At 43.6% G+C, this 22620-nt stretch overlaps 1 protein-coding gene across 2 annotated transcripts in view; it reads right to left on the reverse strand.

Moving 5' to 3' along the window:
- NFKBIZ (NFKB inhibitor zeta) overlaps positions 1-22620 on the reverse strand; it is a 36479-nt gene that overhangs the window by 2420 nt on the left and 11439 nt on the right. The window contains exons 1-11 of one of the 2 annotated variants that reach the window (XM_083736673.1): positions 10641-10976; positions 7034-7173; positions 5531-5567; positions 5311-5414; positions 4471-5222; positions 4040-4145; positions 3645-3791; positions 2847-2910; positions 1902-2071; positions 1036-1146; positions 740-907 (exon numbers count right to left, since the gene is read on the reverse strand). In XM_083736673.1, coding sequence (XP_083592799.1) covers positions 740-907; positions 1036-1146; positions 1902-2071; positions 2847-2910; positions 3645-3791; positions 4040-4145; positions 4471-5222; positions 5311-5414; positions 5531-5567; positions 7034-7173; positions 10641-10884 — 2043 coding nt within the window. In that variant the 5' untranslated portion in view covers positions 10885-10976. Of the gene's footprint in view, positions 1-739; positions 908-1035; positions 1147-1901; positions 2072-2846; positions 2911-3644; positions 3792-4039; positions 4146-4470; positions 5223-5310; positions 5415-5530; positions 5568-7033; positions 7174-10640; positions 10977-22620 lie in introns of those variants that run through there. The other variant, XM_083736674.1, reaches the window with a different exon arrangement.

The following is a 22620-nucleotide window of genomic DNA, read 5'->3' on the forward strand; positions in this document are numbered from 1 at the left end:
TATTAAGGTAAATAATCAACCCAAGCTCAAAAGACTGATGTTTACATCCGTAGCTTTACAGACTGGAATAGCTCAGTCAGTAGAGCATGAGACTCTTAATCTAAGTCACGGGTTCGAGCCCCGCACTGGACAAAAGATTCCTGCACTACAGGGGGTTGGACTAGATGAGCCTCATACTCCCTTCCAACTGCACAATTCTATGATTCTATGTGCATAATTATGTTGATACCACACATATTTTTATTTTTAGTTGCTCAACAACTCTCAAAGCAAGAGTCTCTTCTTAAAAATAAAGTATGAACATACTATCTAGGAATAAGGGAGGAATTCAGCTCAGTCTGGATTTTAATGTGAACCCACCTAATCTGCAGTGTGCAAATTGAAACACAGTTATCCTTTGAAATTAATAAAATGCATGCATTGGTGATATATTGGTGATATATTATATATATATACACACACACACACACACACACACACACACACACATATATATATATATAAACCAGGAAAAATTCATTGCACAAATGTTCATATTAGGAGAAATTTGCACTAAATTGGTGATGAGCTTTGATGCAGATTTTTATTTTTGTAATGCAAACAGATATGGAAATGTGAAGACTGAACTTAAGACTGGGGGGAAAAAGAGAAACTGAAAGATGCCAAAACTGACAGAGCTGTCCATCTTGATTACCACCCACTACACTTCAAAAGAGCTCCAGCTAGTTGCATCTCTTACCTCAACTCCTACAGGGCCATCAGGTACTAGGTGAACCGGCTGCTCATTTTCCAAGTTCCTGGCACTGGGATCAGCTCCCTTCCGCATCAACAAGCGAACTGCATCCAGCTGACTCACCCGATGCTGCAAGCTGGCAGCTACATGGAGTGCGGTATTACCATTATACGCCTGGATGAGGTATGAAAGAAACACCATTATTCTTTAAAAAAATGTATATGCAGGATGCTTTGTTCCTTTTGCTGAATTAGACATAGTGCTTTATGCTAATCTCTAGTGCTGGCTCAACAGTAACATACCTTGGCATTGATAAAGGAAAGGCAAGTAGGCAGCTCCAAAAACAAACGAAGGAGTTCCACATTTGCTTCTTCCGCTGCTAAGTGAAGGGCAGAACGGCCACTTTTACGATCCTGTCCAAGGGGATGGGGAGAAGCCCAATTAATTTTGCACAATAAGCACTGAACCACTTACAAAATGCAAAAAATAATAATAAATTGCATGAAAACATAAACTGCTCTACATAGTTTCTTTTATTTGTCCCTACAACTTCAGAGGTCGCCACTATTATTTCCATTTTACAGACAGAAGATGAATCTAGGGGATAACAGGGGCACCTAACGATTCAAGGCTGGGGTGGGCTTTGAAGTTTGGAACCTTTATTTCCTCTTCTCCAAGTCTAACAGTGGCATCTATTGGGACACAATGACTCTAGAATAATTAAGACCAAGTAATTCAAGCTTCGACTCCCAAGAGAATCTAGCTTTCAGTCTACTGCTGGATTTATCAGTGTTTGCACAACCCAGCAAGAGTCACCCATGATGAAATCCCAATTAAATTAATGAGACGCAAAACAATTCAAGCATGTTTACTCAGAAATAAGCCCCAGTGATTTCAATGTGGTTTACTTCCAAGTATGCTTAGAATTGCAGCCTCAGTTCAATGTTAGTTCCATTAAATTTAGTGGAATGTATACCCCTATCCTACACATGTCTACTGACAAGGGCTGATAATAGTCCAAAACATCTGGAGGCTGAGGAAGACTGTCTGAAGCTGGTGCAGATCAACTGTTAAATGTAACACTGAAACAGACGCTAAAAAATAGTATGTGACTCAACTCACTGACACAAATCTGGGCTTGTTATCATGATTTTCTTGCCGTACTTACTCTGGCTTCAACAGAGGCCCGCATCTCAATGAGAAATTTGATGGTGTCTGCCAACCTCTTGCCTTTCAACCTTAATTCCTGGACCTCAGGAGTGTGAGGTGACTGCTGGCTCTCTATGTCATGTACCACCGCGTTATGGGCCACCACTGCACAGTGCAATGCTGTCAAACCTAATAATGAAACACAACAAGTGAGCAATTTTTAAAAACAACAACAACACTGTTTTGAATGACTCCCTTCTCCAATGACTGACTCAGAAACTTTAGTCAACCCAAATACCAGTAAGCCAGGTTTCAACTGCTGTTTCTTTGTTTGCATTGCAAACCCTTAAAGGACTTTTAACCTGTTTCCAACATCGCTTTAGAGAAAGAACTAAGGTAAAGTTGCTTGGCAACTGGAAGATGTAAAATTAAGTATACATATTTTTGAAAAGCCTTTCCATGTGTAGATACCCTTAACAAAAATATAGTTCAGGTTTACCATATACCGCTGTCCCAAATAAGAAAAGAATAAAAGATATCCACAGGTTTCAATGGGTAGTTATGATTTTTGATTCCTCTCCCGACAGTGGCATGCCAACTTTCTGACTTAAGTTACATGGGGCAGTCATCCTGCTACCATCATGTCCAGCTGCCTTGCATTCCCAACACAGTGGAGCAGGCTCTGATTTGTATATCGATGAACTGGAGAGCATCAAGTGTATGATGTAATACGAATGAGTATTTCACCAGCTTAAAGTATTTAGTAGAAGCCCTGATCGCCTTCCCCTGCTCCAAATGCTGCTTTGCATTTTTCTATTTTGAAGTGGATGTCAATAATAAAACATTCCTGTAAAATATTCCATATGAAATCCAAGAGCCTAAGAAGCAACAACAACAAATTCAGCATGTTTTTATTAGATTCTTTGCCTAACACAACACAGAAAAGGGACTCTTGGCTACTCACCATCATAATTTGTTGCCTCCCAATCTACATATTGGTTGCTTACAATGGCTCCTTTCTCAATTGCCTGTAAGTGCAAAATGAGAGCATACGTTAATCCTGTACAACTGTGCACAACGGTAACTGAAACCTCCACATATTATTCTAGATTATTTAGATTATTTTAACCAATATTATTCACTCAGTAAATCTACTGAGATGGTGTTCCAGTCATGCAGAATATTAGATCTAAGGCTCACAGATTTTTAAAAAATATTCAGTCTTTTTGTAAACGGAATTAGTTATAGTGAAGTCTAAGTCTTTCTTAGCATTCTGCAGCTTTCTTAGCATTCAGACAGCTACCTCCAATTAAATTTCTTTAATGCTCTTTCTTTGCTCAATTTCCTTACTTTTGGGGTGTGGACAGAACTGTGCTACAGGATCCACGTAGTATGGTAAAGTGACACACAGTCACTTCTAGGGGTAAAAACTACCTTTCTGTGTTCAGCTACACTCCTAGTATTGTGGGGAGAACAGGATGTGGTGAGAACATAGCTGCCATGTTAGTTGGGGAGTGGCATGTTCCACAGGTCATGACATGTAATGGAATACTAGCTCCTTAGCAGTCATTTACAAGATTCCAAAGCATTAGTATTAGTATAACCCACAAGTACTTGAGGCACCAAAGGAAAGGCATATTCTTTTTTGGATCTTTACTGTTTTGGATCTTTACTGTTTTTTGGATCTTTACTTTTTTGGATCTTTACTGCTACATGTCAGGAGAAAGGGAGATAGTTGGAAGATTCAGCTCTGGTCGCTTACCTGAAGGACTTGTGCATGCCCCTTTTCAGCACACACATGCAAAGGCGTCCTACCCCAGCAATCTGTTGTATTCACTTGCGCCCCAAGGCTAACCAAGTCCTGTACAATGAGGTGCTGGTTTGCAGCCACAGCCACCTGCAGGGCACTCTATAAGAATGAAAAACAAGATGTTCACCAAAATCCTACCAGAAAATAGCAATCACCGAAGTATAATGAAATATTCCCAATAAGCTACAACCATTTCAGAGTGCAGCTTGCCCAATGTACTTCTAAGGCCACCGTTATAAATTAGCCGCCATGTTAACCTTTGAAGTTAATATTAACAGGCATTCAAAGGTGTTTTGCATTAAGTCTTGGAGTCGTGCAGTGGGAGCCAGTTACGCTGAGAGCCTCACCTGGCCATTGTGTTCTTTAATATCCAACATGTGTAGGGCTACCATCTTTCTTGCCAACACATAGGAAACTGCTCGGCGCCCCTGGGCAACTGCAATGTGGAGAAACCTGTGGGGAATAAATACTGTGTTTGTTTCCTTTTTAATATTGAAAAAGCACATGTGTTTAAGGTGTTATGAAAACCCCTTCCCTTAAAAATATCCTAAACCCCAAACAACTTATGGAACTTGCAGACTGCAAGGCAGACAATATATCATTACACTGTTGAATGCACATCTCAATTTAATCACATTTTGAAGGGCAGCCATAGAAGTCTGTGTGACATATTATTTTTAATGCAGAATGCAACAATTGACAATTAATGAGAGAGGTGTCTTATTGCAAGCATATTATCTCCATTTTAGTACTGGTTAACAACATGAACAATACTCACGTGTCACCATCAGCATCTTTGGCAAGAATTTGATCTTGAGAGATGTTGGCCAGTTTGCTTTCTTCCTGTTCCACTTGCCACTGGAAGAAGGATTTGCCCAGCTGCGCTGTGTTCCTGGCGATACCCTGATGTTGCACAGACATATTTGAAGGAGCCAATGGTACACCATGTTCTTCAAGAGCACCACAGAAATTACTGGGTAGCTGACTGAAATTCTGAGGGTGGCTGCTGACATCAGCTTGCTGAGGAAGTGGTTGAGGGAGGGGGGCAGAGATGTCTGACCCTTCTGAATCACTTAAGAGAGAAGCAAAGCTTTGAGTAGGGCAGTACTGCAGTTCTTGGCTTTCAAAAACATGCTGATAGTCAGAGGACTGGCTGCTAGTGGAGTGCGGCCTGCAATCCATAAGGGGATTGTAATGTTGAGACAAGTTCTGGGTCTGTGCGGAAGAAAACTGATAATTCTGGGGTAGCTCCATCATCTGTGAGGGGCTGCTTGCTTGAAATGCTTGGTACCTTTGAGGAGGTGACAAAGCTTGTGCTCCAACCATCTCTTGATACTGTTCCCCTGGAGAGTTAGGATTAGTCATGGTGTGAAGCCAGCTCACTTGCACTGTGTTCAAAGAAACTGGGCAGGATTCATTCTTAATATTCATAATGTTCTGCAGCATATCACAACTGCTGTCTTGTTTGGGATCATTCATATGGGTGTCCTCCATGTTGCTATCCATTGATGTTGGTGTCTGTGGAGGTGTCTGCAAAATAAGAGCACGCAGATTTTGAATGATCCTGCGCAGGTGAGAAATGTGTTTCAATGTGAGCAATCAATATAAAAATACATACCAGGAGGTGAGGTTGGAAAGGAGCTGTTCTTTTATAACAGGATACATCTGAAAATGAGTCCTGAGCTTTTCTTTTTCGACCATTGGTTAATATGTTCTTCAACTCTAATGAAAAAAAGAGAAAAAATGCTAAGTTTCAGTTTGTACCCTGCTTTTCAAGTATGCTTTTCTAAATACTAACACATCTAAAGCACTTAAAGGATAAAAGTAAAACACGGTACCTGTGTATGGGTCATAATTTGGTAATCCTCCTTGTACCTGTTTTTTAAAATTAAAAAATGGAATTGTTTATAATATAGTGAAAACATTCTCTCCAAGTCCTAAGGCAGCTCTAATGACAAGAAGAACCATGCTAACTTTTTCTAATGTTATATTAATTAAGTTCTAAAATCACATTAAAATGTTCTGAAAAATCAGTACACTCTAGATATTTTCACGAATGTTTTGAGAAGAAGCCCATCAGATGCAGACTGCAATCCTTTACAACTTTACCTGGAAGTAAGACCCATGGAACTCAATGAGCTGAGTAGATATGCATAGGACTGCAATGTCCTAAAACTCCATTGTTAGTTACAGCTTTTACAATGTATTCTGCTTCATCCAAACAAAGCCAAGCAAACTCACTAGGAGTTTCAACCTGCTATGTTATCTACTACTCCAGTATGGTACAGGATAATTATAACAAAACAAAACGTGGTGGGAAAATAGCTTTTACAGTTAATCTTCCAAGCATTTCAACATATTACTCATAAATGTGAAGAGTAGCTGACTGAAAAATTTGCATGTGTGCAGGTAATTTCTGAAAATATTGTTATTCAAACTGATCTCTGATTCTTACTTTGTTTGGAAAGCATTGCCTCTGTGAACGAGCCAGTAATATCACAAAAGTATATGCATTTTCAGAATATTAAATATTTCCAGATGATGTTGTTTTGTCATTATAGCTTAATCATACAGTTATATATTTGCAAGACAATTCAAGGAATGTATGAATAAGTTTGTAGAACTTGCTAATTCTAAAATCTGTAGCACCTACAGATACATGCTTAAACTGGTACACAAAACTGCTGTATCAAGAGGACCCTAAATAATGAAATTTTTATATTGCTGTTTTCTAAAGCTTTTCTCCTATATATCAATAATGACTTTACTGTGCAACTGCTGGCCCTTATGTAGCTAAAACAGCACAAGCCATAAGAACAACAACAAGCATTTATATGCTGACTTTCTGCCAAGGCTGGTTTGCAATTTTAAAGGACTAAAACAAATGATATAAAATTTAAAGTTTAACCATGCAGAAGGGGGAGGGGTAAAGTTCTCAGGGAAAGCAAAACACAGAATCGCTGATTATGAAAATAAGAATTGCCATTTTAGATCAGACCAAAGCTCTACCAAGCAGAATGTTTGCTCACCAACAGACTATACATCTGCAGAAAGTGCTAGTTTTATGATTCCAGCATCTGCCATACTTCCCTGAAATTATGAAAATTCCATTTTTAGCTATCAAATCTCATATTCACTGACAAATCAAGGCACAACAAATTTCTTTTTTTCAAAGGCAGGCAAGCTAGCTGCCGTGAATTACCCTACCTAACAGGAATGAATTCCATGTGCTAATTATGCCCTGTATACATTTGTACGCTACTGATATTTTAAAAGATGAGAGACTGTGCCATTTATGATTCTGAATAAAATTATTTTAAAAGAAAAGTAATGTTCCGCACCTTTAATTCATCTGCACCATGGTCTGAGGACATCTGCTTGCTGTTTCTGAGGTGCAGCAACAGCTCTTTCACCGAGTTTTTCACACGAACACCTTGAAAAGGTCCTCTTTGTTGCTTTCCTCCCCCCATACGTTGCTCAACTGTTGAGACACAAACAATGAGAAATAAAATAAAAACACTGATAACAATTAAACAGAATAATGAGTTTTTTAAGAGAGGGTGGATTTGTACATAATTTTAGCCAAGAAACATAGCTAATCCTAAGTTAATTACACAAAACCTTAAAAGTATGTACAAAAGATATTTTGTCAACTTTGTTGTCACAAACACAAAAGAAACTTCTCTCTCCCCCCCCCCCCAATTTGAAAGGTTAGAAGCGGGGAGACACCAGTCCCATATAAAGGATATGTTAGCATTAACATGGCTTTACGTGAATGAATTTTCAGAATTACTTGTGCCTGTCACCTCCATAATGAATCCACTTGTCCAAGAAAATGTGCAACCAAAGAGATGAACTGCAAATATTACATTCATTCTCTTATGTCATCATTCCTTTTAACATAGTCTACTCTGAAGGTGAATAAACAGAAATGAAAAGAGGAAACAACAATGTACTGTAATACTATCCAAGAGAGAAGTTGTGACTTCATTTTAAAAAGTACAAACCCTTCCAAGTTTATATATAGAAGCACTGAGGTTTACACTACATTTAAATAATCTGAAAAACCACTTGCTGGAGAACTGAAATTTCTGTCTAGAAAAAAAAACCCAACCCAATTTATGGGCAAATGATTTCCTCTTTACAGGTATGCCTAGTCAAAGCAATTAATTGTCCTTCATTAAATTGCCTTATATTGTATCCTTCAAGACAGAACTGGTGTCTACTTGAAAAAATATTGTGAAAGCAATCAAAAACAAAACAAAATATTTCAATTAATAAACTACTTCAGATTATTACTTGTAGAAAATACAAACCAATGTAAAAAAAATATATAGTACAACAATAGTTTTCTTATGGAAAAAGATCAAACTGGCCAGAGAAATAAAATCATCACACTATTTTAATATTATGAAGATACACACAATCAATATTGTTATGCTACCTTTTAAGATAATTCCTGAATGAAAGAAAATTTGTGGAAGCAACTTCAGCACTAAAAACACCATGAAATTATATAAAAAGACAACTGAGATTCTTAACTGTATACCATTTCAGCTGCAACAGGTGCATAAGAAACAAAAGCCATTTCAGCTATAAGAAGCACTGTTTGGAAATAAAAAATATTACATTGTTTAAATAAATTGTGCCTCTCTGCCTATTTATATTTGGTATAGATAGCTCCACACAACATGTTGTACAAAAAATAAAAGTGAAATCTTTCTACATAATGAATTGTGTTAGCAAATCAATACAAAACGTTCAACTTTCATGAAGTGTTATAAGATTCAAAAGCCTGAATATGAGTCATTTCAGAAAAGCTACCAGACTTAGCCATTTTCTTTTCCAGTTAAATTGGGGGAACCACACTAATCTATTTTATCTTCCAGTACCTGGAATTTTAATTGAACTTTATTTGCAAATCACACTAATGTGCTTAACAAATTATTTGATTTCTCCCTCAGTAATACGGCAAACAACTATAACGAAAAGTTAATACAAGCCAGAATTTTGCAAATTTGTACTTCCTGAACACAAACACACACGAGAAATAATTGACAGAAGATTCTACCTCACTGGAAAGGGTCAGCAGGATAAACTCGCCTCAGACCCACATTAATTGGCATGACTGTAGTATCCTGCTTACACGCTGCTTAATTCTACCTAAAAGCTTAAGGTCATTTCATACCTGAAAATGCTGGTGAATTCCAAACTAACTGATAAAAGACGCCTTAACTACAATTTTTCAGTTTCTTCACGAAATGGATACAAACTGCTGGCACTTCAGCAGCCTGCCGTGTTGTGCACTTGGGGAAAGAGGGAAAGAGTCCTTTTTGAGGCGGCTTTTACAACTGCATCGTTCAGATATTGCAAACGGGTTGACAGCAACAAGTTTCTTTCATTTATTGGGATATTCCATGCAAAGGGTGAATCTAGACCAATGGGGGGGGGGGTTGCATTTTGATGCCCATGCACTCAAGTATGAGCAGGACTCATCTCACAATAAGCACCCAAAGCAACTTCCACAACCTTCATGAAACCCTTTCACCAACAGAGCAGCACTGGGGGATGTACAGGTGCAAAGTGTATTGCAACTTGAGAAAGGAAACTCAAGGTGACTTTGGACATATGTTTACCATACTGTACTAAAAATCCATAGACCTTTTTCATTATGGAGCCGAGAACACATTCAATGCACTTGATGGAGCCTAGGCTGGTTTACAGTAATGGTCACTTCCCACATTATGCTTGGGCATACTGAAATACTTGTGTGTATTTCACCTTTTCAGCCACTGATTTGAGACTCCTGCGGGTAGTGATAAAGCGGGATATCAAATCCAAACTCTTCTTCTTCTGATGTGCTTTCTCTTTGTTTGAGTGTCTGTGTGCACACTCGCGTGCAAAGCGCTCCCCTTGCCTACCAATAACAAGCAACTCTGCACTAACTTGCAAATCGGAATGAGGCACTTTGAGCTGTGCAGCTGCATATGTTCATAGCTGTCAACCTTCCCTTTTTTTGTTGGAAATTCCCATATTCCAGTGCTGTTTCCCGTTGCTTCCCGCTGCTATCCCGGATTGTTAGATATCCCATAGACTGTCCCCGGGACAGGTGAGGCTGCTGATCCCTTATTTTCAAATCTGGAAGTTGACAGCTATGGCATATGTTGCAGCAACATACAAACAGGAACCCATGCAGTTCGGAAGGGCGAATTAGTGCCTAACCAAAGAAGCCATCTTTTTCAACACGGCTGAGAGTAAAGCTACACGGTGGCAGGGAAAGGAACTCAGAAACTAGCCCCCTGAAGGAGATTATGATCCTGGGTTTCCAGGCAGGCGTGCATTGCAGGATCCGAGCTCATAGAATCACAGAACTGTATAGTTGGAATGACCCTGGAACCCGAGGCTCATCTATTCCAACTCCCTGCAATGCTGGAAACTCAACTGTTCCAAGTTTTCCAAAGCGGCCACGCAACGCAATTGGCATCAACTTCTATACAGTTTTGAGAGTGGAATGGTATTATTTGTTTTTGTAACAGTCTTTGTTTTATTGGGACCTGGTGGGATATGCATGCATATGCATACGAATACGCACAAACACACACACACATTCTCCCGCTCGTCATTTAATCCGGATTTACCCTTTCCAAGCAGCCCCCTTATCCTCTCCTTGCCCAAAACCTATCCAAACAACCGAAGTGCCGCGGAGCGTGAAAGCGCTCTCACCGCCCAGAGCGGGATTGCCAAGGCGCAAAGGAGACTACATATATACGACATAAAAAAGAAAGGAAAAGCGGCGGGATACTAAACGCGACGGACCGGCGACACCTCCCTCTGAACGGCCCCCTCGCCTCAGACCGCTTCGTAGAAGAAGCGGCGTAGAAATCCCTCCGCGCCCCGAAGGTTTGTTTTGGGGGCTGCGCGCGCGACGGATGTATGAAATCTGTATACCTTCCCCGGCTGAGCGCGCGCCGCGCCGGGAATAGCGCCTCGCGCCGAAGTCGCCGCCGCCTCCGCTGCTATGTCCCGAGTCGGACCCCGGGGACCCGGGCGAGGAGTGCGTGGGCGAGCAGCTCCCCTCGCTGGAGTGGGGAGAAGCTCCGTAAAAAAAGGCCAGGTTAAAAGGGCTGCTGATGGAACCGTCGACGCCGCCGCCGCCGTCCGGCAGCTCGTCGCGGCTGCTGTCCACGATCATGACGGCTGGTGTCGCGCGAATGGCGAGGAAGAGGCAGGCGGCTGCTTGAGCTCAGCCGGTGCGCTGACGGGGACGGGAAAGGGCTCGGCAGGCGGAGGCGGCTGCCACGGCTCTTATAGCGCCTCCACGCCCCGGCGACGAGGCGGGGGGAGGAGGCGGGGCGGGGCGCGGCTGCGTCTCTGCAAGCGGCGCTTCCAGTAAGTAGGTCGCCGGCCTCTGTCAACAGCCCTCCCGGCTCTCTCGTGACTCGCCGCCTGACTGCATGGCAGGAGGGGTGGGCTCAGCAGTTGCCTCCAAGCAACCCGAAGGAGCCTCGCCCGCCGTGGTGCGCCATTGGGCATCTGGCGGCGGCGGCTGCAGCGGGAGCATGGAAACGGAACGGTTTGGAGAATTTACCCGGCGCTCAGAGAGAGGCGGCTTGCCGCCGCTTCGTGTTCTTCGGCGCCGTGTCCCGCTGAGGAGATGGGCCGCGGGGGAAGCCCCCGGCAGCTAGGGTGGTCTCTCTTCACATATGCTCTGTGCGTGACCAGGCGGCTGTTGTTGTTTAGTCATGTCCGACTCTTCGTGATCCCATGGACCAGAGCATGCCAGGCACTCCTGTCTTCCACTGCCTCCCGCAGTTTGGTCAAACTCATGCTGGTAGCTTCGAAGACACTGTCCAACCATCTCGTCCTCTGTCGTCCCCTTCTCCTTGTGCCCTCCATCTTTCCCAACATCAGGGTCTTTTCCAGGGAGTCTTCTATTCTCATGAGGTGGCCAAAGTATTGGAGCCTCAGCTTCAAGACCTGTCCTTCCAGTGAGCACTCAGGGCTGATTTCCTTAATAATGGATAGGTTTGATTTTCTTGCAGTCCATGGGGCTCTCAAGGGTCTCCTCCAGCACCATAATTCAAAAGACCAGGCAGCTAGGCAGGCACAACTCTGTCCGATGAAGTTGGTGGTGATACCCGTGTCCCTGTTGCTCCAGTTAACATTTTCCTAAACTGAAAAGGGCGACCAAGAGATATGACCGAGACGTACGAAAATTAAGTGTGGCTGCTTCTCCCTCTAGATCAGTGGTGGCCAAACTTGGCTCTCCAGCTGTTTTTGGACTACAACTCCCATCATCCCTAGCTAACAGGACCAGTGGTCAGGGATGATGGGAATTGTTTGGCCACCACTGCTCTAGGTCAGTGCTAACATTTGGGAGTGTTCCTATGAAGCTGAACAGTGGAAAATTGAGGACAAAGAATGTACCTCTCGTAGTCAAACTATGGAATTTATTTCCGCAAGATGGATGGCAATGAGATTAGCCATCCCATTTGCATTGGTATGGTCTGAGCTGGGAATTAATCTGTCTTCATAGAAGGCGTGACTACTTCCACTTGTCTGCAATTCCTACCTGCATTTATTGTTAATAATAATAATAATAAATTAGCACTATTAACCCAAACAATCCGATTCAGATGATGAAACTCCACCGCAGCTCTCACTATCAACCCTTAGCTTGGTTATCTGTTATCACCCTGTTTCTGAATATATTATGGCATAAACCAGGCTTCTCCAACTTGGTGGCCTCCAGATATTGTTGGCTTACAACTCCCATCAGTCCCAACCATCAAGGCCAAAGGTCATGGGTGATGGGAGTTGAAGTCCAGGAACGTCTTGAGGGCCACAGGCTCCCGATCCCTGACATCCCATAATTAAAAGGGTACAGGATTGCCCCTTTAGCGAAGGTAACAAAAAAGCCGCCACCATTACAAGCTTCCAAACGCTATACCTCATAAATAAATATTCAATTTATTAAGCTAATAAATTGAAACATGATCTACCTAATGAGGGTTATGAATGTTCCTAACTGATAAAATATAAATTGCCAAAGGTACACCAAATTTTAAAATGCTGAAAACTGATACATTATCCCTTTCATACAGGCATGTATTTTCCTAAATTTTGTTAAAAACAAACTAACTGCATATATATATATATATTATTCAAGGTTGTTGAAGAAGGCACATTTTCATTGGTTTGCTAAAGTTCTGGGCAGCATTCTAAAGGTTAGCAAGGTTAGCAACTAAAATAAAACAGTGTTCATTCAGTTTAAATTTTGAAGCAAGAATGTTGCCACTCCATGAACATTTGTGGAGGGGACAACCTAGTGCAGTGTTTCCCAACCGGTGTTCCGCGGCACACTAGTGTGCCGCGAGAAGTTGCCGGGTGTGCCGTGGGAGGGAGGCGGGCGAGTCGGGCTGCTTTAGCCCCGTGCGTGCTCTCCCAGCTGGAGAGGTGACGCGCGCCTATGGAGGCTCCTGCCATAGGCGCGCGTCACCTCTCCAGCGGGGAGAGGGTCGCGGGGGGCTGCTTTAGCACGCACGGGGCTAAAGCAGCCCCCCGCGACCCTCTCCCCGCTGGAGAGGTGACACGCGCTTATGGCAGGAGCCTCCATAGGCGCGCGTCACCTCTCCAGCTGGGAGAGCACGCACGGGGCTAAAGCAGCCCCCCCGCGACCCTCTCCCCGCTGGAGAGGTGACGCGTGCCTATGGCAGGAGCCTCCATAGGCGCGCGTCACCTCTCCAGCCGGGAGCACGCACGGGGCTAAAGCAGCCCCCCGCGACCCTCTCCCCGCTGGAGAGATGACGCGCGCCTATGGCAGGAGCCTCCATAGGCGCGCGTCACCTCTCCAGCTGGGAGAGCACGCACGGGGCTAAAGCAGCCCCCCGCGACCCTCTCCCCGCTGGAGAGGTGACGCGCGCCTATGGCAGGAGCCTCCATAGGCGCGCGTCACCTCTCCAGCTGGGAGAGCACGCACGGGGCTAAAGCAGCCCCCCCGCGACCCTCTCCCCGCTGGAGAGGTGACGCGCGCCTATGGCAGGAGCCTCCATAGGCGCGCGTCACCTCTCCAGCTGGGAGAGCACGCACGGGGCTAAAGCGCAACCGTCTCCCGGCTGGAGACGTGGGGCTGGGGCGGGGGAAGCCCGAGCTTCCCCCTCCCCCAGAACGGGACCCAGAGCTCTGGGAGCTTGCGGGGCTGGGGGAGGAGGAAGCCCTCCGCCAGCCTCCAAACCATGTCAGGAGACAGCGGGTGGGCGCGCTACGCCTCTCCCGCTGTCTCCCGAGTTTGCGGGGCTGGCGACGGGGAGGAGCAGGCTTCTCCCCCCGCCAGCCTTCTAGCCAAGTCGGGGGACAGCGGGAAGGGCGCGCTACACCTCTCCCGCTGTCGCCCGAGTTTGCGGGGCTGGCGACGGGAAAAGCAGGCTTCTCCCCCCCCCCCGCCAGCCTTCTAACCAAGTCGGGGGACAGCGGGATGGCGGCGTTCCTTCGGAGGATGCCCCGTGCTCCGCGCTGGTGTTGGCCAGCCTTGCGCACCCGGGGGATCTCCCCCCAGGAGCGCAAGGCTTGCGGGCGGCGCAGAGCACGGGGCGCCCTTCGGAGGACGCCCCGTGCTCCGCGCTCGTGTTGGCAAGCCTTGCGCACCCGTGGGGGCGCCCTGAAACAGAGGGTTCCCCATGCTGCGGACTGTAGCCTGCCGCCCGATGCGCGGGGCGCCCTGAAGCAGAGCGCCCCTCGCGCCAGGCAGACATGGGCCAGCCCCACAAGCTCGGGGGACAGCGGGGAGGCGCAGCACCGCCATCCCACTGTTCCCCGACCTGGTTTTTGGGGGGGGGGAATAAAGGAAAAAAAATTTTCCTTTATTTCCCCCCCCCCCAAAAAAAGTAGGTGCGTCCTATGGGACGGAGCGTCCTAAAAATACGGTACTTACTATTTCATAATAAAGTAATTATAAAATACCGGTACTTTCTTTGTGTTTATTTGATGCCTATTAAAGAGAGTTACTTTATATATAGTCAATATAGGCACAGAGTTAATTTTTTAAACATTTTCTAATGGTGGTGTGCCTCGAGATTTTTTTCATGAAACAAGTGTGCCTTTGCCCAAAAAAGGTTGGGAAACACTGACCTAGTGGATACTGTGTGAAACACCTTTTCCATATGGGGAATATAGAGTGCCTGGGACCATCAAATATTCCTTGCATTGTCCTGGTCCTCTCTCTCCTTATGAAGTATCTGAGCCTTACTATATTATTAGATGAATCCTTCTGTGAGTTGGCCCATGTGTGTTTGTTGTTTCCATCAGTGGCTGGCAGATGCATTAAACACTGGGAGGGATCCCTCTTCTAGCACTTTTAATCATCATTATGCTGGCTCACCACATTTTTTAAAAGAAGTGTTTTATTTTCCATTGCAACGATAATAAACCGACAGTTTTAAGAAACACTGGAGTACTAGTATTCTTACCACATTACCCAATTTCCTCTCTGATTTCGCACTTCCGCTGCAAGACATTAAAACATTGCCAAATCTACAGCTCTATGTCTTCCCATGCACCAAAAGCAGGATTGATGCTGGAGTACTTTATGTACTTTATGAAAAGCACCCAAGAATCTCTGAATTTGTCCTTCACTCTAGGTCCTCTGCTAAAACTGTGGTGTTCCTTAAGTTTCTCAGTAACAGGAGGTGCGAGACCTTGGGAAACCAATCCTTATACATACTGATATTTCTACCCAAGCAGCAACCAATGCAAACACAATAAGATTCTTATGTGCTTGTTCCCCTTTGGAGTTTCTGAAAGCAACAGTAGAGCTTGTGTTGTATCCTGAACTTGTGGGATTTCACATTATTGCTGATCATAGGCTGTTGTTGCAGCATAAGTGGTCATCTGGAAACCAGAGAAAGAGCAAGATGGAATCGTCTTACTCCACTGTGGGGATTTTTAAACATGGATGTGTTTCTGAAGAAGTGATTCTACTTTGTGCATTCTGATGTGCTGCTGTCATAGAAAGGCCTTTAGTAGCCTTTCCAGGAACAAGAATAATTTAACATTCCTTCATAAGGTCTACACAAGCCAAGATTTCTTTTACTTGTGCACTGCTCTCTCAGACTCCTACAGCTGAGAATTTATTTGAAGGGAATGAAGATAGTCCCTCCAGGAGAGCCTAAAGTGATCACCTAATTAACATATCCTACAGCCACATGCAGAAACCCCTCTAAAATGTAAAACTCTTCATCTGGACAGAAAAAATGTAAATGAAGTCTAAAAAAAATGAGTAGGAGGGAATGCTCCATTTCTTGCTACAGTTACTTACAGAAATTCTGTGTGGCATGGACATCTTCAGCAGAACTATAAGTAGTACTCGAATACCACTGAAGTGCTACCAAATGAAGACCAGTGTATCACAGAAACAGGCTCTTCCACCCTGCAGTCCTAAACACCCCAACTTAAACCCACCAGTATGCTCAACATTTACTTCACAATTCAAATCTACTGAGGCAAAACTTCTGTTGTTGAGCTTTTGCAGTGGGGAGCATGAGCCAAAGTCGTTGAGCTTTTGGGGGGGGGCATCAGCCAAAGTTGTTGAGTGTTTTTGGGGGGAAATGGGGGTCTTGCGATCGAGATCACGAGATACTCTGGATAAAAAGCAGTACTGCAGTAGTAGTAGTATCAGTATCAGTAGTAGTATCAGTTGAAATTGCACATAGTATCTGTTCACATAGCTTACTGTGTCAAATAGATTGCTCTTTTTCTGTTTTCCTTTCATTCCATGAATTCATAAACTTGAAACACAAAATGGAGGAGTTTTTAAAAGTGAAAGTGTTTTCCAAGTGTGAGGAAACTAAACAGTCATGCTCAAGGTTTTAATCTGCATCATGATTTGTCAGTTAATTGCACAACTTTTTGAGCTTTGAAACTGATGGCACTAAACAGAGAATCCCCCCCACACACACACACACACGAAAACTGTATTATCATTGATATTCCAGATCTATGGGCCTCTATATGGAATTTTTTTCAAGCTAAAATGACAGATTTCTGAAGGAAATGCTCCAGCTATCCCATTTTGACAAGGAACACCAGCTTAATTAAATAGTACTGGTGATTTGGTCATGCAGACACACAGACAGCCTAGTTAAGCCAGAGATAGGTATATTAAAGTTCTGTGATTTCCAAGGTAGAGTTAAAAGAACTTTTAAATCTCATTAACTTTGAGGTATATATAAATGTGGATCATGGAATGCAGTGTCTTGGTAATTTGATTGTTCTGTCAGTGCAAGCTTTTGCTCCCCCCCCCCCTTTCATTTTGATGTTTTAGTCTAGTAACCTTAACACCCATTGGGAATGGATCAACCAGTTCTCTTTTTCCAGTTTAAGGAGATGAGAAGCTAGGTTGTTCCACCTGCTCCTTGGACAAAACCTATTTCCTCTTCAACAGTTGGGCCTAGTGGACATTATCAAGGTTTCCAAAGCACTTCTGAATTTTTTTAATCAGGTTCTTAACATGATGTGAGATGAGTGGGAGGGATTACAGGGCTGGGCAATTCAGAGTAGGTGACTCAACCTTAGATTGAAAAGGTGGAGACCCATCTCCAAGTGGTTTGCCAAAATAATATGGCCCTACACTGTTTCATCAGATCTCTAATAGGATTGTTTTATCTGATTATTTTACCAGAAATCTCAGCTACCATCTAAATTTTAAAGCTCTCCGGGATTTTTTCCTGTCTTTCTCCTAATGCCACCGCTAGCACCAAATAAGTTGTTATGTACTAGATTCTCAAATACTGGCTTTATTTCATTGTGGATGGCACATAAGCAAATATATTCCTGCTGTGTGTGAATGCTTGTGTGGTTAATTAGAAAAAAATTAGTTATGGATATAATCATAAACTGGAATTTTGCTGTTTTTCCCATCCCTATGTAACATGTAGTTATTCCCACTGAGTCATTCAGAGGAATGGAACTGTAGTAGTTGAAGCATGAGCTGGAAGTCCCCAGTTGAAATCACAGCATGTACTCATTCATTGGTGCCTAGCCAAAGACCAGTTTCCCAGCCTTAACACTTCATTTTGCCATCAAGGTAAACGGGTGGCGCTGTGGTCTAAACCACTGAGCTTCTTGGGCTTGCCAATCAGAAGGTTGGTGGTTTGAATCTGGGGTGAGCTCCTGCTGCTCTGTCCCAGCTCCTGCCAACCTAGCAATTTGAAAGCACACCAGCACAAGTAGATAAATAGGTACCGCTGCAGCAGGAAGGTAAATGGCGTTTCCATGTGCTGTGACTTCTGTCATGGTGTTCTATTGTGCCTGTTTAGTCATGCTGGCCACATGACCTGGAAAGCTGTCTGGACAAACGCCAGCTCCCTTAGCCTGAAAGCAAGACAAGTGCTGCAACCCCATAGTCGCCTTTGACTGGACTTAACCATCCAGGGGTCCTTTACCTTACCTTTACCTTTACCTTTACCTCTGCCATCTGTACTATGGACATGAGTTAATGATCCTGGCCACTATAGCAAGGTTGCTGTGAGGAATACTCAGATAATATATATGAAACACATGTAGCTTCTAGAAAAAGTTCTGTATAAATACCAGACATTGTTATCTAAAGGAACTGAGTGATATTATTTCATTGAATGTCCTGAAAATATCCAAACAGCATTCCATGTGCTGGTTATGAGGTGGGGGGGGGGGTCTCTTTGGCCAGGGTTGTTGCTGTTGTTTTTTTAATCAAAGCCTTCTTCAGGCAGCCAAATAGCATGTCATCATGTGAGAGGAGCCACAGGGACAACCACAGTAGTATAGCTATTCCACTCACCCCCAGATTCTGATTTTAAAACCCTGATGTGGTTCTCATGTGCAGGGAGCCTCTGTGAGTAAAGGAGCCCCCCCCCACTTCAGTAGGTCCCCCGCCATGAATTGGGTGGCTTAAATGGTGATGAAGGGGGAGCACATTCATCTACCCACACACCCCTCTTAAGGCATTAACAGAATGCCTGGTGAGACCTTAGCTGATAATCAGTCCAGCTCTGTATGCTGGTTTCCAAAGAGGTATTATATAAAGCCACGCATTGAGCCAAAGTGTTGTAGTGGATAGAGCAGTGGGGCTTTGATCAGGAAGAAATGCTGGGTTTAAATCCATACTTAGCAAGGAAGTTCCCAGATGACAACAGGCCATTCCCTGTCTCTCAGGCCCAACCTGCCAAATAGGGCAGAGGTATGATGTTTATTTCACACAAAACTTCTTCAAGAAAGGAAAACAATATAAACAGATTTTTGTTCACATCAGTCCTCGGAGCTTTTTGCACATTTCATTAGCTATAAGTGTGGCTGGCAAAAAACATACAGCAGTCACTAATCATTCTTGTTTAGAAAGGAATAACTATGACCAACTGAGACCTAGAAAACAAAGGCTGTCATATTGTGCAAAGTTATGTGCCTGTGGGTCCTATGAAAGTGTGGTAACTATGCTGCTCATATCACAAATGCAGCCCATTAGCATGAATGGGGAGAGTATTGTTGCTTTCATGCCCTGCTTTATCAGGAACCCATAAACATCTGGTTAGCCACTCTGAAAACAGGATGCTGGAGTAGATGAGGATTTGGTGTGAACCAGCAGGGCTCTTCTTAATGGAAGAGTAATTTAAGGTTGTATCCAGTGGTGGCTTTGGAAGCAGAAAGTACTTGCGCTTGTGCAAGGTGGAGCATCCAATTTTTACCAATCCTAGCCCCTGCTACAGCCTTCTGCGCATACTGGAGGGTCTCCCAACCATCAGGGGGTTGCAATGGATGAAAGCCAGGTGCCCAGCCCTGTATGCATACAAAGCACAAAACCACCTTATACAAGCAGATATCCACAAAAGCTGGTAAAGAAAAGAAATCATCTGCACAAGAGAAAGTGAAACTTAAAACCACTATAGCTGTGCCTCTCAAGTTAACCATTCATTTCTTGTATTACAAAATAACTTTTAAAAGTGCCAATTAAACATTTTTTGACCATCAACATTTGATAGATTCTCTAAGGCCAGGAGAAAATTCCCAGAGCGGAAAAACGTGGCATTAATAGATCACCGTACATAACGCAGCAAGGAATCAAAGGTGACAGCTGTTTGTGGAAATGATTAATGATTAATCAAGGCCATAACTTAAAAGGACATTTGCCTGCAAATTTTAAGTCTTACTGAAATGGGAGCATCACAAAAATGACCATGCTTGCAATACACATTTGTCCAATAAAAAAATGGTACCTTTTCAATTTCGTGAGCAGAACAGCATAGGAGGTTCCCATGATCACCACTGTACACTTTAGTGCTCGACCAGGTGTGAGGGAGAGCACAGAAGACAGTTGTGCAGGTGATGCTGTTCATGCTAAACCATTGTTTGATATGTAAATAGAGAAGGGACCAGTAACTGTGAAACAGCAGTGCTGTGTGGCCCCTAGGGTTTAGGTTCTTAGAAAAGTGTCCATGCAGCTGAGCAGCCTGATCAGATGTGTTTTTATTTAATAAAACAATTGTGTGTGGTTACACCCAGATAGGATGTAAATAAAACGTGTAATCACAGCCAAATCTGCAGTTTTCAGGAATGGGTGTAACTGGCACATAAGTCTAATTTGGGCAAAGATGCATTGGATAACAGCCATTAGCTGAACTACAAATTTGTGTTTCTATGGGGACTGTTTATAGCTCAGATGTCAACAGGATTTTCTCTCTGTGCCTGCTGCAGAACGAATGTTGAGAGCAGAAATGCCCCTTCATAGACCTTGAACTCGTCAGCAGAAATAGACTCTTCACACTGCTCAACAAGATAGGATGCTCAGCTTGCGTGCTGAGCATGCTGCTTTATGGAAGTGAGACAGAGGCAACTTACACCTGCCAGGAACAACACCTCAATGCCTTCCGTATGTCCTGCATCAAGACACTATCTAAGATGTGATCGTCCAAGCCCACATTCCCAGCATGTCTCCAGCGATTATTACGCTGACTTGGTCATGTACATAGAATGGATGGTGATGAAGAAGAAGATGCTGATATGGCAGGATCCCCAAGAATGTGGGTGGAGAGGCAAAGTTCAACTATTTCTCTCTTTGTTGGGTTCCCAGCAAAATCACCCCTTTGAAGTTATTATTTTCATTTCAAGGGAAGCTCCCATTGGTGCCAATGGAGGCTTCATTTGAAATGCAGATAGCCTTGAAGAGGGGGGTTTTCCTCAAGAACCTAGCAGAGAGAAAAATAGAGGAACAACTGCCTCTCCTCACCACTCACTATGAAGATAGTTCAGATTGTTGCTCATACGACTCCCAAAAATATATGTACATTAACAAAGATCCATATAGTTAAAGCTATGGTTTTCCCAGTAGTGATGTATGGAAGTGAGAGCTGGACCATAAAGAAGGCTGATCGCCGAAGAATTGATGCTTTTGAATTATGGTGCTGGAGGAGACTCTTGAGAGTCCCGTGGACTGCAAGAAGATCAAACCTTTCCATTCTTAAGGAAATCAGCCCTGAGTGCTCACTGGAAGGACAGATCGTGAAGCTGAGGCTCCAATACTTTGGCCACCTCATGAGAAGAGAAGACTCCCCGGAAAAGACCCTGATGTTGGGAAAGATGGAGGGCACAAGGAGAAGGGGACGACAGAGGACGAGATGGTTGGACAGTGTTCTCGAAGCTACCAGCATGAGTTTGATCAAACTGCGGGAGGCAGTGGAAGACAGGAGTGCCTGGCGTGCTCTGGTTCATGGGGTCACGAAGAGTCGGACACGACTAAACGACTAAACAACAACAAACTGCATCTAGAGGACTAACATCACATCTAGCTGCAACACAAGTAGCTGCATAGGATTGCAACTTTGGTGTCAAAGAGGCACAGCAGAAGGATAAAAGTTAACTTTCCTCAGTCTGCCCCTTTGAACAGCATGTGCTGCATTTCCTCTTCTCAATGAAGGTTGTCATAGAATCAAAGAACTGTTGATTTGGAAGAAACCCCAAGGGCCATCTAGTCCAACCCTCTGCAATGCAATAATTTCAACTGAAGCATCCATGACAGGTGGTCATCCAACCTCTACTTTAAAAATTCCAATGAAGAAGAATCCATCGCCTTCTAAAGAAATCTGTTCCACTGTTGAAAAGCTTTTAGTGTCAGAAAGTTCTTCCAGATGTTTAGTCAGAATGCCCCTTGGTTTCTTTGACTTGGCTGGAAGCCATTGGTTCGGGTCCTAGCCTTTGAAGCAGGAGAAAACAAACTTACTCCATCTTCCATGTGACAGCCCTTTAGATATTTGAAGATGACTATCACTGAACTAACAGAAAAACAGCTAAATAAATTAACTGATAAGACTCTTTTATTGACACCATACAGGAAGCTGGTTGCAAGAACATTCACAAAGTAGACAATTTATAATTAGCAAACATTGCATTATCTACACAAATATTTGCTGTACCAAAGTGATTGCCACTGATGTCAATCCGCTCTCCCCTGCTCCACGAACAGGAATAAAGTAACACTGTAGAAGTCCAGGTTAATTTATACAAAAGCAGCTGCCCTATCCTTATCACTAGAGAATGGCCTCAGTGCCGACTAATAATAAAAGTGATGTTGTTGATTTTGTTGTTTCCGTTCTTTGCCTTTCCTCCTTTGAGAACTGAAGGCAGCTAACATGAAAAATTAACACACACAAATGAAACCACAGCACAAAACACCATACAGTATAAGGTAAAATATAAGAGCCAACTTTAAATTATGCACGTTGACTCTCTCTTTATGATCAAAAGGCTTGCTGGAACAAATGAATCTTAAGGTGTTGCATGAGTGAAAATAATGTGGAGGAACGTGTCTGTGATGTCAACAGGGAGGGATTTCCAAAGTCAGGGTGCCACCATTAAGAAGGCCTTGCCTTGTATAGCAGCTCCCATGCTGTGTTGACCGGGTGTCAAC

This window comes from Podarcis gaigeae (assembly GCF_964106915.1).
Source record: "Podarcis gaigeae genome assembly, chromosome: 4".
Lineage (NCBI taxonomy): Eukaryota > Metazoa > Chordata > Lepidosauria > Squamata > Lacertidae > Podarcis > Podarcis gaigeae.